Source organism: Monomorium pharaonis, chromosome 5, assembly GCF_013373865.1.
Source record: "Monomorium pharaonis isolate MP-MQ-018 chromosome 5, ASM1337386v2, whole genome shotgun sequence".
Taxonomy (NCBI): Eukaryota; Metazoa; Arthropoda; class Insecta; order Hymenoptera; family Formicidae; genus Monomorium; species Monomorium pharaonis.
Genome location: NC_050471.1, coordinates 7,208,026 through 7,223,119, shown reverse-complemented (window position 1 = coordinate 7,223,119; position 15,094 = coordinate 7,208,026). Strand labels below are relative to the sequence as shown.

The window sequence follows — 15,094 nt, the reverse complement described above, 5'->3', positions numbered from 1 at the left end:
ATAACAAATTAACTTTATGTTTTATAAAATTAAGATCAAAGAAAATTTTTAATTGAATTAGAATAATGTAAAGAAATTTACAATAATGTACTAATATTGTATTCATTTATAGTAGTATTTTTGTATAATTCAATGACAGAAAATAATGTATTTTTGATGACAAAAATTTTTTAAATTTTCTTACAATTTTATGATATTATTTTATTTAATAACTATTAGGAAACTGCAATTTAAAAATTTTCCTAATGTAATAATTACCAATTTTTTAATAATTATCATTAGTTATTTAATAATTTTTATATTGTTCTATTTGTTATTTTGTTTATTTTATTTAATGAATAATAATGGTTGGACAGATTCAAATGTTAAATCGAGAATTATGCAAATCAAGATCTTTTTTTCTGTAAATTTTTTTATTTGTGGAATTCTATTCATAACAAAATAAATGTGAATTAACGAGAGAGAACTAACTGAGAATTCGCGCACGCTTTCTTGAACTGAGTCTTCTGACTTTTTTCGTTTGCTTTCCAATCCCCATGACTTGTACAGTTGAACGCACGAAATAAATATCTACCTTTGTTTCTCTCTCTTATACGAGATCACAGCCCAAGCCTAGAATTAGAGCTATTAAATTAGAGACATACACACATACACATTATTGCTAATTCGAATTTATATGCAGCGCCCGATTATATGATTTGTGGTCGGACTTGTTTGCCTGAAAAAAAAAAAAACACAGAATGTTCCAATTACTTGCACACGCACTGCACCTGGTCTTGAGAGCACATATCAAATAAAACAGGATGTGTTCACGTTATTCAGCACGCTTGCACACGATCAAGGAGACAACAAATATTTCGTTATTGCACTGTAAAGAAAAAAAATCTATATATTTCCAAAACTTTTCAAAAAAAAAATTTGTAAAAGAAAAAATAATGACTATAAAATTAATAAAAGCAAGATTACGTACATATGACTCGTATATTATAATAAGTAAAAATATCTCGTGATTGGAATAATTAACGAAAATAATTAACATTATTTTATGATTTACATAAAAGGAATTTGTCTCTAAATGTTTGATATGATATTATATTTTACTTTAAACTTACAAATTAATCATTTTAATCTCACTCTCTTTCTCTCCCTCTCTCTCTCTCTCTCTCTCTCTCTCTCTCTCTCTCTCTCTCTCTCTCTCTCTCTTTCTCTTTCAAAGACATGTAATAATTTTAATATATTTATTTATTCATTATTATGAAATAATGAAAAATAAAAATTAATCCATTCAAGATATTTGAATTATAATTGATTGTCTTCTTGTTCGACATAGCGGCTGATACAATGTATGTATATGTATATGTATATATGTATATACATATAAGATGTCCATTCGCACTTCTCACACACGTGCAAAACTGCGTGTCGCATGCTGGCTGCCGCCGAAACAGATCAATCGATATTAGAAGCTGAGAAAAACAGCAACAACATTAGACATCCGCTGAATGTGTGTGTTTTACAGTGACAAGAAACACACCCTTTGCACGGGACGTTCGCACGTTTCACCCTCTCCTCTTTTCCACAAAGAAAAGGAAGATTGCAAAGAGATCTGAGTACTTCGAAAAGTGAAGTTTCGTAATTCCTGATGACTCTTTCGTTAAATGAACTGAACTCTTTTCGTTCTGGAAATCCATTCACTTTAAGTGTTCTTGTTAAGTTGATTGTTTTTTACGTTTCTTTCGAACGTTTTTCATTCACTCTTTCCTTCTTTTTTTTTTGTCACAGTCTTTATCGGTTTTGCGACTAATTTCTTCAGACACTGACTAATACGTGTTCAACTTCCGATCCAAGACTCCGTAGAAAATAATAGCAAAAAGACGATTAACTTCTTTACGATTGACACCGTTATTTATCATGTTTTATTTAACGTTTGTGTTCGAATTTTAACTTGTTAAATTTTATTGTCTGAGAATTCTCAGTACAAATAGACAATATTGTTTAATTTGCGTACATTTAAAATTTATCTCTCTCTTTTTATCAAAATTCTATAAAATGTAACACGCGGAAAGAAATTTGTTTTGAAATTTCTTCATGTGTTATATTAAGTGTTTTTTTCTTCTTGTTTCATCTGATGAAATCCATCATTCAGAAAATCCCCGATATGCTCCATTTGATCTAAAAGACCAATAGATCATCAGTTATGTCAATACATGCTCGGATATCTATCATAGCACCGTTAACAGATCGGTCAAAGAGATTTACAACGCGAAGTGCAGGTAACGGTACTGATTACATCCACATAATTCGCATAATTGACACATAATTGACATACGCATCACACTCGTCGAGAGACGAATTGATATCGCAGGAATGTAAGAGAACAAACGTTTCATTTAAATATACACGCATACCGGTTAGGTTCGTACACATAAAAATCTAATTTGTACAACGATTAGAAGAAAATATCTCTCCTCCCCTCCCCGTGCCTATGAATACATAGGCGTACATCACTACATTTTTACATATACGTAAATTTGCATTTATATATCTTTCGCACTTTATCTTACACGCCGTACGTATGTACGAGTAAACCTGTGTACCAATTCGTGACACCCAAAAGCTGACTCGTAACATGACTCGCGTAAATCATTTTCGAGCATATATGAAACAATTCATTTGAAATTTTATTATGTATTTTTTTATTCTTACCTTGAGAAGCTTTTGTTTGACAGTTACTTGACATTATTCTATATTTAATGCAATTTCTACAGCATGAAGGGGCTAATAATGCTTCAGCAGGATTAATTCTACATGAAATATTAAAATTATTTTGTGTGAAGCTTTTAGCGCAAAAAAATACGTAAATATCGTGAGCAGTTAAAATTCTTTTCGTTTATATATAAATACTTTTTATATAAAATTATTCGCGTTTTTAAACACGTCAATTGTAAGTTGATTTTGGTTTAACAAAATTTATTACCACCGAAAGAAAACTACTAAATAAATTTTATTTAATACATTTGATGGTATAAATTGCAGTTTCAAATTACACGGTACACTTTATTGTCTGCAAGGTAATACTTGAAAACAAAATCTCTGCTGATATTTAATATTTTAATCCTGCTGATGCAGTAACCCGTTTCTACCCGAACGTCTTACGATATATATTGTGCAGCACAGAATGTTCATGTATCGGTGCACAGAATTTCGTGAAAGAAAAGAAAAGATGAAAACAGAGCCACTTCTTCCTTCCTCACTCACGGTGGTCGAAGGAGGGAAGACGGTAGTGCTGAAAGAAAGCAAAGAAAAAGAGTCTCGTTCACACGAGACACGCGATTTAGGCTTACGTATGTCTGTCTGTCCGGCCGTGTGTTTGTCAGTGTATGCATTGCAGTTCCATCGGCAAAGCGACTTGTACAAGAACACGCTGAAGTACATGAACATGTGCTTCACGGGGCTGTTCACTGTTGAGTGCATACTGAAGATTGCAGCATTCGGCGTGAAGGTAGGCTCCACATACCGCCAAACATCCATCTCTCATCGAGCTCTCACTATACTCTGAATAAAGCGAGATTTAATTCGAGACTCTCACCAAGTCGAGTCGTGCGGAAGGTGGCTTCTCGTGATCGTTCTCCAAAATCGGGAGTCTGAAGAAATCCACAAATTTCTCGCGAGATAATTGAAGTATTGTCGAGATAATTAATAAAGGTTCAGATCATTTGGTTGAATGTATTTCGAATAGGTGACATTAATTTGTCAATAAAATAATATCGAAAAATTTATTTAAATTTTTTCAAATAACACGAGACGAAAATAACAGAATGCTGTAACGATTTTAATGACGAAAAGTAGGAGAACGTCGCGAGAGGGTCGCTTTTCGCGTCGCCCGGTAAGTGTCGCTTATTAGAAGATAATTAGAAGCGATTCTTCGCGAGTATTGATGTAGCAGTATGACGTATCGGAACACTTTCGGTACTCCGGAGACATCCGTATATACATACTCCATCTCTCGCGCGTGTATACCTCTCTACAAGTATATAGAGTATACTATTTAGTGAACTTTCTGTGCGCAGGGCTGAACAAGCGCTAGATGCTGTCGGAGTAGTTGTAGCGTTTCCATTTCTCGATATACCTTCGAATATATAGATATGTATCTCGATAGAATTAGAGTGGTATTTTTCGATGGTGCTCCTCTGTGCAAAGATATAGTTGCAAGATCTAGATAGAATTTTTTTTTTTAATTATTTGTACTGGTTCTTCCGTTCTTGAGATTGTTCAACAAGATAAAGTACTTTAGTATGTTTAAAAAAATATGCTCAGCTCTGTACACGTGAATGAGCTTCAAGGCAATTTGGAGAGATTCTAGATGTAAATACATTTTAAATATTTGAACTGTTCTCATTTCCAAATCTGCTTTTGAATTTTATTCTTTTTTAAATTCGGTACGAAATATGGAATGAGAAAATATAACATTAATATTTTTAAATTGTTTATTTTATAGCGGGCGGCATATTATTCTTTTAGTAAATTTTTTTTTATTCATATGACTATTTGAGTTTCAATTTTCCAAAAAAGTTTTCAATAGTTCTTTAATACGGAAATCATAATTAATCAGGCACAATGACTATAATTAACTTTTCCAAAAAAGAAATTAATGAGATATAAAATATATTTATTACTTACACATTAAATGCTAAACAAAGCTAATGTAAATCTTTCCAGGTTTCTTACGTTCATAATTACACTGAACACGATGATAATGGGATTAAATCACTAATTATACATTTAGAACTTTATTATACTTTTTATTTGTGTTTATGTTGTATTTTTGATATTAACTCTCTTTTTATCCCATTATCACAAGTTAATTACACTGACTTTGCAAGATTCTAAAAAAATTCTCACAATTTATTAATAAATACGCTTTTAGAGTTTTAATTAACATATAGTTTACACACAAAGTCAACAATTACACAGATTACAAATACACAGATATAAACATTCATTCACTTTCATATAGCACTCATGGATACTCACATAACAAATGAGAATATAAATCTGACATCGGATTATTTTCAGTTTTGTCTGTCTTTCTTATTCTCTCTATTCCTTTTTCTTACATCTCTCTTTTACTCTCCTCTCTTACTCTTCTCTCTTACTCTTCTCTTATTCTCTCTTTCTCTGTCTATTCTTTTTATTCTTCTTCCTTTTCTCTCTTTCTCTATCTTCTGTTTGATTTTTTTCTCGGCATTTCAATTCTTCAATTTAAATCGACTTTACCTTCAAATCGAAAATATAGAATGGGCAGGAAATTAATCCAAGAGGAAGTTTTAAAAGTCAAGGAAAGGTGTATATAAAGGAAGCTCTGTTTGTTGATATCCCTTGCATGCCTTATGCCTGTTTTACCTGCATCCGCACGTAATCACTTGCACGGTCTGATATGTTTTTGATCCTTGCATGCATACATCATGATTACTATGACTACGTATTGTGAATTAAGAATAATGATAACGGTGACGACAATGACGACAACGACGATAAAATGATGTCGACAATGATGATGATAATAATAATGATAATAATGATAATAATGATGGCAATGACAATGAGGATGGTGATTTATACTGATCATACGGCGAAACTAAAGCCGAGAAGCCGCAAAAGCGCTCCTCGCTCCTGTTCGCCACACGCATGTCATTGTGTTATGGGAAAAAGCATTAACTTCTGTCTTACACGTGCACACATTCAGCACACACGGAATTGAACATCGCATTCTACGTACACACACCGATCGAGACTTACGTATCACACGAGTCTCTTGAAAAATCACTCTGTGAGAGATTGGTTAGACTTGCTTGGTAACTTGGCAGGGAAAAGAGCTACCTTCTTCATTAGAAAAAAATAGAAGATCTAATAAAATAAAAGATTGAGGTATTTCAATAAGAAATGATTTTTTGAAACACATAATTACATTAAAATAATGTTTTAACTGAAATATTAAAAATATGTGTAATATTTGTAATATTTAAATGTACTTTGACATATGGTCTTTATTTCTATTATTCGTTATTAACGATATAACATAATGCAATATAACTACAAAATTAGATACGAAATTAATACAACTTAATACAGTAGTTAAAATTATGGTCGGGAAAAACTCATCTTTCTTTATATTATAATACAAGATTTGACATTATTAAAGTTTGTGAGAAAGATGCAGATTTTCGATAAAAATTTTAAGAAAGATTTAAAAAAATAAAGAGATGGAAACGATAATTATGAATTATATGGAATAACAGTGATAACAAGCAAATATATCTCTCGAACTTAAATAATTAAGTTTATTTTGGACGAAAAAAAATATCTTCTCTGCAATTCAGTTAGCAATTGTTCAATTGGACGAGAAAAGATGAAGAGAGCGATCGAATAAAGAAAGAGACTAATTAAAAAAAGGACGAAAAGTATAGATATATATGCAGGGCGCACACAAAGGAATTAGAGTCTGGGTTGTGTTACGTCTGTGTGTTGGGTATATTTTGTAGTATCACGAAGCGCCGCCAGTTTTATTGGACTTCTTGACCATCGTGAACTTGGTCGTCACACTCCTTTTCCTCATTGAGTGCATCCTTAAACTCGTCGCCTTCGGATGCAAGGTATAAACAAGCCTCTTTAAATCGCTCTTTAATTCCATCTCACTCTCACTCGACTCACACTGCAAATTTTTACTCACTTGTAACTCCATCGAGAGACTGACATCAGTCACCGGTCATCATTGATTATGTGATGTTACCGGTCGGAGGATTCTCGTGAAGAAAGTGGGGATCCTAAAAACTGGCGAGAGGAACAGAAGGGAACACATCGAGACATCGCGAAACTGTTTATCACGAAAATAAAATGTACCTTTAAAGTTTATATTTAAGTAGACTTATCAAGATTTAAAGTAAATTTATGTGCCATATATGAAATCCCTACAGTACTTTGAATGGATATTCAAGAGGTAGCAATTGCCAGAAAACAGGACTATGCTACTTAAAAAATTTTTTCATCGCTAAACTTTCCTCAAATATGAGAGTTTTACTTATAGATACAAAATCGTTTTTAAATTTGCTTCAATAAAAAATCAAAAGAATAATCAAAATTAAAAACTTAATTAAACTTAATTAAACAAAAACTAAGGCATTTAGTTTAGCTTCAAAAGAATATTAAATATTTTATTCTGTGTATTAATTATGAGAAGATTATTTCAACAAAATTTTTATACATAATAATTTATATAATAATTATTTAACAAATAATGCTATAAATCAAAAACTTTACACGAAAACAGCAATGTGTTATATTTTTGATAAACAAATCGTTTAAAAATAAAAATATATAGCTGTATAATGTAAATTTTTTTAGAAGAGTTTATAGAAATTAGATATTTAATTTAATATTACTTTTTTACATAGTAATGCATAATATTCAACTAATAATAACTCCTATTTTCTGGTAGAAAGTAGAAAAAAGTAGAAAAATGAATATGAAGTTCGCGTGTCTCTATCTCTTTCACTCTCTCTCTAGTTTGCTTGCTATTACCGGCATGCTCCTGTAGATAATTCTCTAGAAGAGATCCCGTCACTTATAACTCCAGCCGATCATCGATCATCAAAGCGTGTGATTTGGGTAAACGTTTCAAAAGACATTTTCGCGAGCAGATGTTTTCGTCTTCGTGGATTTTTATTTCTGTAAGTAAATTCGACAAATGTTTCAAGCTGAACACCAATGGGCATTGGTCCATTGTGCAAAAAAAATGCAAGAATAAAACTTGCTTTATTCATGTAAGAATATTTTTTATTAATTATCTAATTAGTTAAATTAAATAGTATAAAATTCATGTATTGAAATGTATTAAGTGTATTAAAACGCAATTTTTTTTACTTTCTAAAATAAATAACTGTTATTTTTGATTATTTTAATAACTTTTCTCATTTTATAATGATATAAAAATGTTAATTGTCACGGAACATTTATTCGGTCATTACTGATTAAATCAAAATGATTTGAAACTGTTCCACGACGAAGAAATCTGGTCAATGGTCATTACAACATTTAGAAACATCAGAGTTCAGAGAGGTACATGTTACAGAATTTCAACCTAATAAGTATTACATTCATAATAGTCCAAAAGTGCTCACGAACACAGACACGCATACAACACATATACACAGGCATTCTTACACATAAATAAATAGTGTACATCCATAGAAGAAGCAGATTGTTATATACTTTTCTTCTATCTCGAAGTCGGACTTGTAGTTTCTTCTTTAATGGTAGTACGCAAACATTTCACAGACACTTGAACTACGCCCAAGTTCGTTCAATAGATTCCCGAGACACGTCAATAATTAGTTTAGATTACTTGCTTGCTATTGATAGCTATTATTACACAGGTCAGAACATGATGAGGGATGAGAAAATAATAAAAGAATAAAAAAACTATGATATAAAAGAATTGTAAATAAAGGATTAATTTGCATATATTTAATCCTAGATTGTTTTTATCTTTAATTTCTAAGCAATTATGGTGCAAAACTGATTGAAATAAGCAGCAATAAGGTAAGCAACACAAAGATAAATATATGTTTAATTAAAAAAATATTTTGAAATAAAAAATGATCGAAAAAAAAAAAACATTTGAACATATCTTCTATATCAATTTTCATTCACATTCACAAAACGGAAATGTGGAATCCAATTAGAAAAATAATTCCTAAATTTCTAATTTTATCTCAAAACTTACTAAAGTGTTAAAAATTAATAAACATCTGTTTTATTCATCAACTGTACATATTTTCTTTTTAATTAATTTTATCAATTTAATCTTTCACTTTTTTAATTCTTTTTTATTCTTATTCTTCATAGTGTCATGACCTTCTAATTGCTCGTGTATCGATAATTAGAGTTTTAATTTGCATTCGTTGCGATAGAAAACGTGTCGGAGCTATTTAGCGAGCTTCAGGGTAGTAGAATACTTAATAATCGGGGTGCGATAAAATTATTTTGCTAATCAACTTTTTCAATTGTTCCCGCGAGCAGAACTTCTTCAAGGATGCTTGGAACACCTTCGATTTCATCACGGTGATCGGCAGCATCGTGGACGCTCTTGTGATCGAATTCGGGGTACGTAAAGCACCGGAAAATGGCGGAAGAGAGAATATAAGTGTGTTAATTGCGTTTTAGCTACTAAAACCCGTAATAGAAATCTTCCAGGTATATGCACATATGTAATCGGGAATCTTCCAGGAAACCCGAGATTAGGCTATGACTAGACATCGACGAGATACTGTTAAAGACCGTCAACCTTCATTAATTATTTGTCACTATCAAAAGGTTCCTAAGAGCTCGGCGATAATTAATGAATGACATTATTGACAATGAATAGAAATTTGTGATTATTAACATAAGAAATATTTAAATTATACATTGTTAAATTAATCACTTTCTATTATATATTCTATCTATTATATATTATAAATGCTTTGTAAATACGTGTTACAATTTTAATAATGACTCAAACTTCTGTAAGAATAATCAGTTTAATAGTATCTCATTGATGACTGTGATTATGATAGCTTGCTCTGACAAAAAGTCATTACGATGAAATCACGCCGAATATCAGAATAGATCTTGTATGTTGACGCAAGTAAAGGTGGTTTCAGTGTTTATAAAATGTTTACTAAAAGTATGTTATTTCAGTCATATTTATATAATAATTTTTTTCAATTATTTCAATTTTTAAAACATAAGGGAGATGTTACTATTGAGAGTCGATGATTGAAAATTTCAAGATTCAAAGATTTATGTTAAAAATATAGAATTATATTAAAAAAATATTTTTAAATCTATTATTCGCAAAGCAAGATTTTTTTATTCTTGACAATGTATAGCTGAAATCGCCACTGCAATCATTTCAACATACTAGATTAATTTCTATGTTGAAACAAATTTGTCAGAATGCACTTTTCGTCGGAGCACAGATCTCTAATAGTGGTCCTTAATTGTCGCAGCAATGTTGCTTGATGTGTACTTTTATCTTTCGTTTAACCCTTTTGCTGCTTACTTAGATTCGTCGTATAAAGCCCGTGTGACAAGCTAGCAGGTAAATTACGACAATCGAAGTACCTCAAACACCTCTGTATTACCTCTTAGCTTCGTGCTGCATTCATACGCTACATACATCACACTGTACATCGCTACATTTGCACAGTATACATACTATGCAGTTATAGAATTAAAACAAACTAAAACAACAGAATTAAAACCTGTACATACATAAACATGGCCATGTTCCTAATACTAATCCTGTTCATTCTTTGTATTAGAAATATTTCTTTCTATATCGATATCCTGTGACTTATTGTTAGATTAACCAATGTCAGTTGTAGTTTCGAGGTAGAAAAAAGGCAAATACCATGTAGGGTATTGCTCAAGGGTTTCTTCTAAATCACATAGCGATATTGGTTATTTTTCGATTCCACTGACGTAGCGATTACAATCTAGCCGGTAATATATGTAGGATATGAATAATATATTGATTTGCAAATCTCAAAGAAATATCCAGTAAAAGTTTGTGTCGAAATCTGTATATTTGCTGCCTGCGCTTGCAAAATATTTTTCATAAAGATGTCTTAGAAATGTACAGTTAAGAAAATATATAGCTAGAATTATCGTGAAGTGAGTATTGATCCTGATAAAGTGAGCTGCTTACTTACAACGTTACTCATCGTCAGTGTTGGTTGCCAGTCATTAGTATTTCTGTTTTTTATTGTAACTGTCAAAAGCTGAACGATAAGAAGTTTAATATTGGGGATGGAATAATCTCGCAATCTCACATATTTCTGTAGGTGGAGCGGTCATCGGAAATGCCCGCTGCTGGCCAGCTAATTGAAAAGAAGGTATAAAATTACTATCCAGTTTTTACGTTGACAATATAAGTTGGAAGAAGTTACGACGTTGCAAGTATAGAATTAAGCATTAAATATCGCAAAATCTAAATTTAGTTTTTGCGTTAAAATCCGAAATAAATATTTCTTACTAACTCCTTGCCAAAAAGGTGAAGTTAAATTATATCAGGTATAGATGTCTATATATATTATTATCGTCATATATTATATATATATATATATGTATACACACATTAATAACAACTGTGATAAAATGACGACAAATGATGAAAATAATGAACATGATTTTATTTGCAAGCAAGAAGAGAGAGAACTGGGTTTCGAAAATAGTACTTTATATTCTTGAAGCCTTTCCCAAGTCATTTTTAGCTCTCAAATCACTTGAATCCTATTTATTTATCCTGTGCATGTACTTTTCAAAATACATAAACTACACTACACTGCACATTCTCGAACATTTCTTAACACTACAAATTCAAACAATTATTATACACTGTAGTAACATCATCAGACAATATTTTAAGGGCATATGGATGCGGTGACCACTCTATCTCGATTTCGACTTATTAATCGTCTTTGTGACGCAAGTCACATTAGACACGATTTAATTATTACAGCAAAAGGGTAATTATAAGTAAATGTAATTACATTTTTATTATGTAATTACATTTAAATTCAATAATTAAAATAATTTAATCGTTATAATGAAACATAATTTCTTATTAATCTAATCAAACTTTCAAGAATCATCAAGGCATTAATTTAGAATTAGTTTACTTTAATTTGTATCGATATACAAATTAAATTCGTGTAGAAGCAAAAGTGATTTTTTCAATCAAAAAAGAAAGAAACACTAGCTTTTAATCTACTAAAATACAACAGAAATACAATTAGTCACTTGTTAAAAAATATATTCTATTTATTTTTATAATACTAATATAATACAAATAATTAGTAGTTATTAGTCATTTATATTAACAATCACTATTAGTTCCACCTATTCTTTCGGCGATCATTTTGGTGATTCCTAATGGAGACTTTGAATTTCATTGAGGATTCACTGTCTCTCTCTCTCTTTCTCTCTCTTTCTCTCGTTTTTACTCGTGAGAGAATGTCAGTTCACTTGATAGCTTCGTTCGTGCATCGCCGAGGATAGGGAAACGCAGCACGCCGAAAGGATTTACATGTCCTTCGACGCGTGGCATGCAATGCCGAAACGCTGCACGCACGAAGCTCCGTCCTGGCGTGCAATAAGAAGTCGGCATTTTGTGGGGTTAAGTGCAATTTCCTCTGTCCCCTGCAGGAGAATTTCATCAACGTCGGCTTTCTGAGGCTCTTTCGTGCTGCCAGGCTGATCAAACTACTCAGGCAGGGGTACACGATACGAATTTTACTCTGGACCTTTGTACAGTCTTTCAAAGTAAGCATTATACATCTCGCTAAATTAAATCCCAATTTTCTTTTCATTTGATTTATTGAGTCGCGCGCGTCTTCTTCACTTCAACGTGCCTACAACAGCTATTTTTTTTCTTCCAATATTCTTATAATCGTTATAAATTTAGCTCAGTTCATTTATCATCAATTTCTATAATAAATTTAAAATAATGATCACAAAAATCTATCTTCTTCCAGGCTTTGCCTTACGTTTGTCTTCTCATAGCAATGCTGTTCTTCATCTACGCTATCATCGGTATGCAGGTATGAATCCTCCTCCATTGCTTTAATTTCTCGGAAAATTCCTACGAATTCGTCCATTAAATGCGCTCATTAAATAAAATTTGGGGGATACATAAAGGGATGCAGGATTGAAGTAACATGATCATTCACACAAGGAACTTACAATTAGTTGATTAACGAGATCATTCACAAGTTTAATGAAATTGAAAATATTACAGATAACACGAAATTACACAAAATAAAAAATATACATTTATTACAGAAACAAATAGAAACCGAATAATAATTATTTTAAAATGTTTTGCGTGAAAGAAATAGATGCGGAATTGCATAGTTTTACGTAGAATATATTTTCGAATCTTTATAGATAATTTCAGATTTTATACGAAAAATTGTGGCAACTTCTTTAATTGACTGAAAATATAATTGGCTAAAGATCTTTAAGATTGATACTTATATACAAAATCAAGGAATCACTATTGCTAGAATACAATGTCATTTAGATATTCCTCTAAAAGCGAGAGCCATGTAATTATCTCAGCTTCTCGAATCGGGTGAAAGGGTAAGGTGATCTCGAGATAGTTTCTGGCACGCGCAACCTTGCAGATTGGGAATTTTAAGTGACAGACAGCAATTCTCCCTGGTGGCCATTAAGTGACCCTGAAATTGTCCGTTGTCAGGTCTTTGGCAATATAGAGAACAATCCGGAAGAAGCGATCGATAAACACAACAACTTTCAGTCCTTCTTCGCCGCTCTTATGTTGCTTTTTCGGTGAGTCGAGCAGCTAGATTGACTGCCGGTTCGACGGCGACAAATAAGATGACTTCTGGCCAATTACCGGCTGGTCCAATTGTCATTTCCCTTTCGTACGAGGAAACACCTTCTAAAATAAGCCAGTGATTTTACTTTTTTATTAAAAAACACTAAAAAGAAATTTTCTTTACTTATCTGCTTGAAGTTTAGCTTCGTACGTGAGAGGGGAACGATTTTGGTGCACAGCTGGCTTATCGTCGTGATTTTTCACGATGTTTCGCAAAATATAGACGCAAAAGGGTCTTATGATGTCACGGGAGACATGAAAGATTTGCGTATCAATACTTCCACTGTCATTTGTATATTATAAAGAAAAACATTGCATCAAACGTGTCTTAGCAACTTTATAAATATTCTATTTCAATTTCACTTATTAGTTTAATAGAAATATAATCTTTTACATTTGACAATATATGTAAATTGTTTTTTTGTTTGGCCTCAGCGAAACACCGTTAAAGATCTCATGCGATACTATGGGGAGATATGTCATCGATCGTAGAGCGAGAAGTTGAGGGGAATATATATAAAAGTGTGGTCGTCGTAAATTATCTTTAGAGTAATGCTTTGTTGGCATGAGCTGTAACGCGAGAGTAAGCTGCTCGACGTGTTAATCTGTTGTGACTCACCTCAATTAGTAACAGCCCTATAGAGAAGTTCTATTTCATATAGTGATGCCTGCGTTAAAGTCTTGAAGTTTTGATTAAGGTGATGCTTGAGAGAATGAATTTGATTGTTGATATTACAATATATTAATTACTTACGATAGAAATAAAATTAATATTAATTATTAATTTTATTTGTGTCCCGCGCAAATGTAGAATTTTTTGCACGCGTACATTGATAATAATAAATGAGATAATGTTTCGCCATGAAATCGTCGATAAAAATTTAATTATCAAAATATTGAATTAAAAAATAAAAAGATAACGAATGAAAAAGGACGTTTTTAAGAACATAAATAATTTAATTTATTTTAATACACAAATTTCGCGTATCTCATTTCTCTCGAGTACACCGTGTACTTGTTGAAAGAAAAAGTATGAGAAACTGTAGTTAGAATTAAATTATATGATACTCTCATTATACACGCATACACAAAACCGTGATCGAAGCGATACAAAGATTGAAAATAGTGGTCATCCAGCGAGAAGGAAAGCAGAGGACATTCCACTTATTTCCGTTCGATATTTCGTTATTAATTAAAAAAACAAAAGTATATTTGGTGACGCAAATTTGTAATGCCGCTCGCGCCTTTTGGCTGCGGCCCTCTTCTTTCTGTGGGTCTCAGGTATTCGGTAACATCGCGCTGGATGCTGATACTTCTATTACCAAGCACAACAATTTCCAAAGCTTCATACAAGGTCTGATGCTGCTTTTTCGGTAAGTAACGCCACGACAGAGGAATCTAGCTAACTGTTTAGTCATTGAACTTGACCACGCGACTATGAGCGCGACTTGCAAAACGTACGAATGAGCTTTCACGCTCAACACCTGCGGCAAGCTACCTATCACTTATCATTTTGTTACGATTTACGAGAGCACGATGCGGAAGACGATCCAAGATTTTTCGGATTGTAATGCGAAAGCAGACTGATCTTTGGTGACGTCCACGTGAGGAATTAATTGAATTATAATACTTATATTTGGCACTGGTTAT

The 15,094-nt window shown here is 32.1% G+C and overlaps 1 protein-coding gene across 20 annotated transcripts in view; it reads left to right on the top strand.

Moving 5' to 3' along the window:
• LOC105833674 (voltage-dependent calcium channel type A subunit alpha-1) overlaps window positions 1-15,094 on the top strand; it is a 165,607-nt gene that overhangs the window by 131,046 nt on the left and 19,467 nt on the right. For 14 of the 20 annotated variants that reach the window (XR_003626272.2, XM_028192492.2, XM_028192504.2 and 11 more), the window contains exons 19-23: window positions 6,543-6,653; window positions 9,079-9,162; window positions 12,250-12,366; window positions 12,579-12,644; window positions 14,726-14,817. Coding sequence is in view for 19 of the 20 variants with exons in the window: in XM_028192492.2 (XP_028048293.1) it covers window positions 6,543-6,653; window positions 9,079-9,162; window positions 12,250-12,366; window positions 12,579-12,644; window positions 14,726-14,817 (470 nt within the window). In the remaining variant the exon portion in view is untranslated. Of the gene's footprint in view, window positions 1-3,391; window positions 3,503-6,542; window positions 6,654-9,078; window positions 9,163-12,249; window positions 12,367-12,578; window positions 12,645-13,303; window positions 13,396-14,725; window positions 14,818-15,094 lie in introns of all 20 variants that reach the window. The other 6 variants (XM_028192505.2, XM_028192493.2, XM_028192489.2 and 3 more) reach the window with 3 other exon arrangements.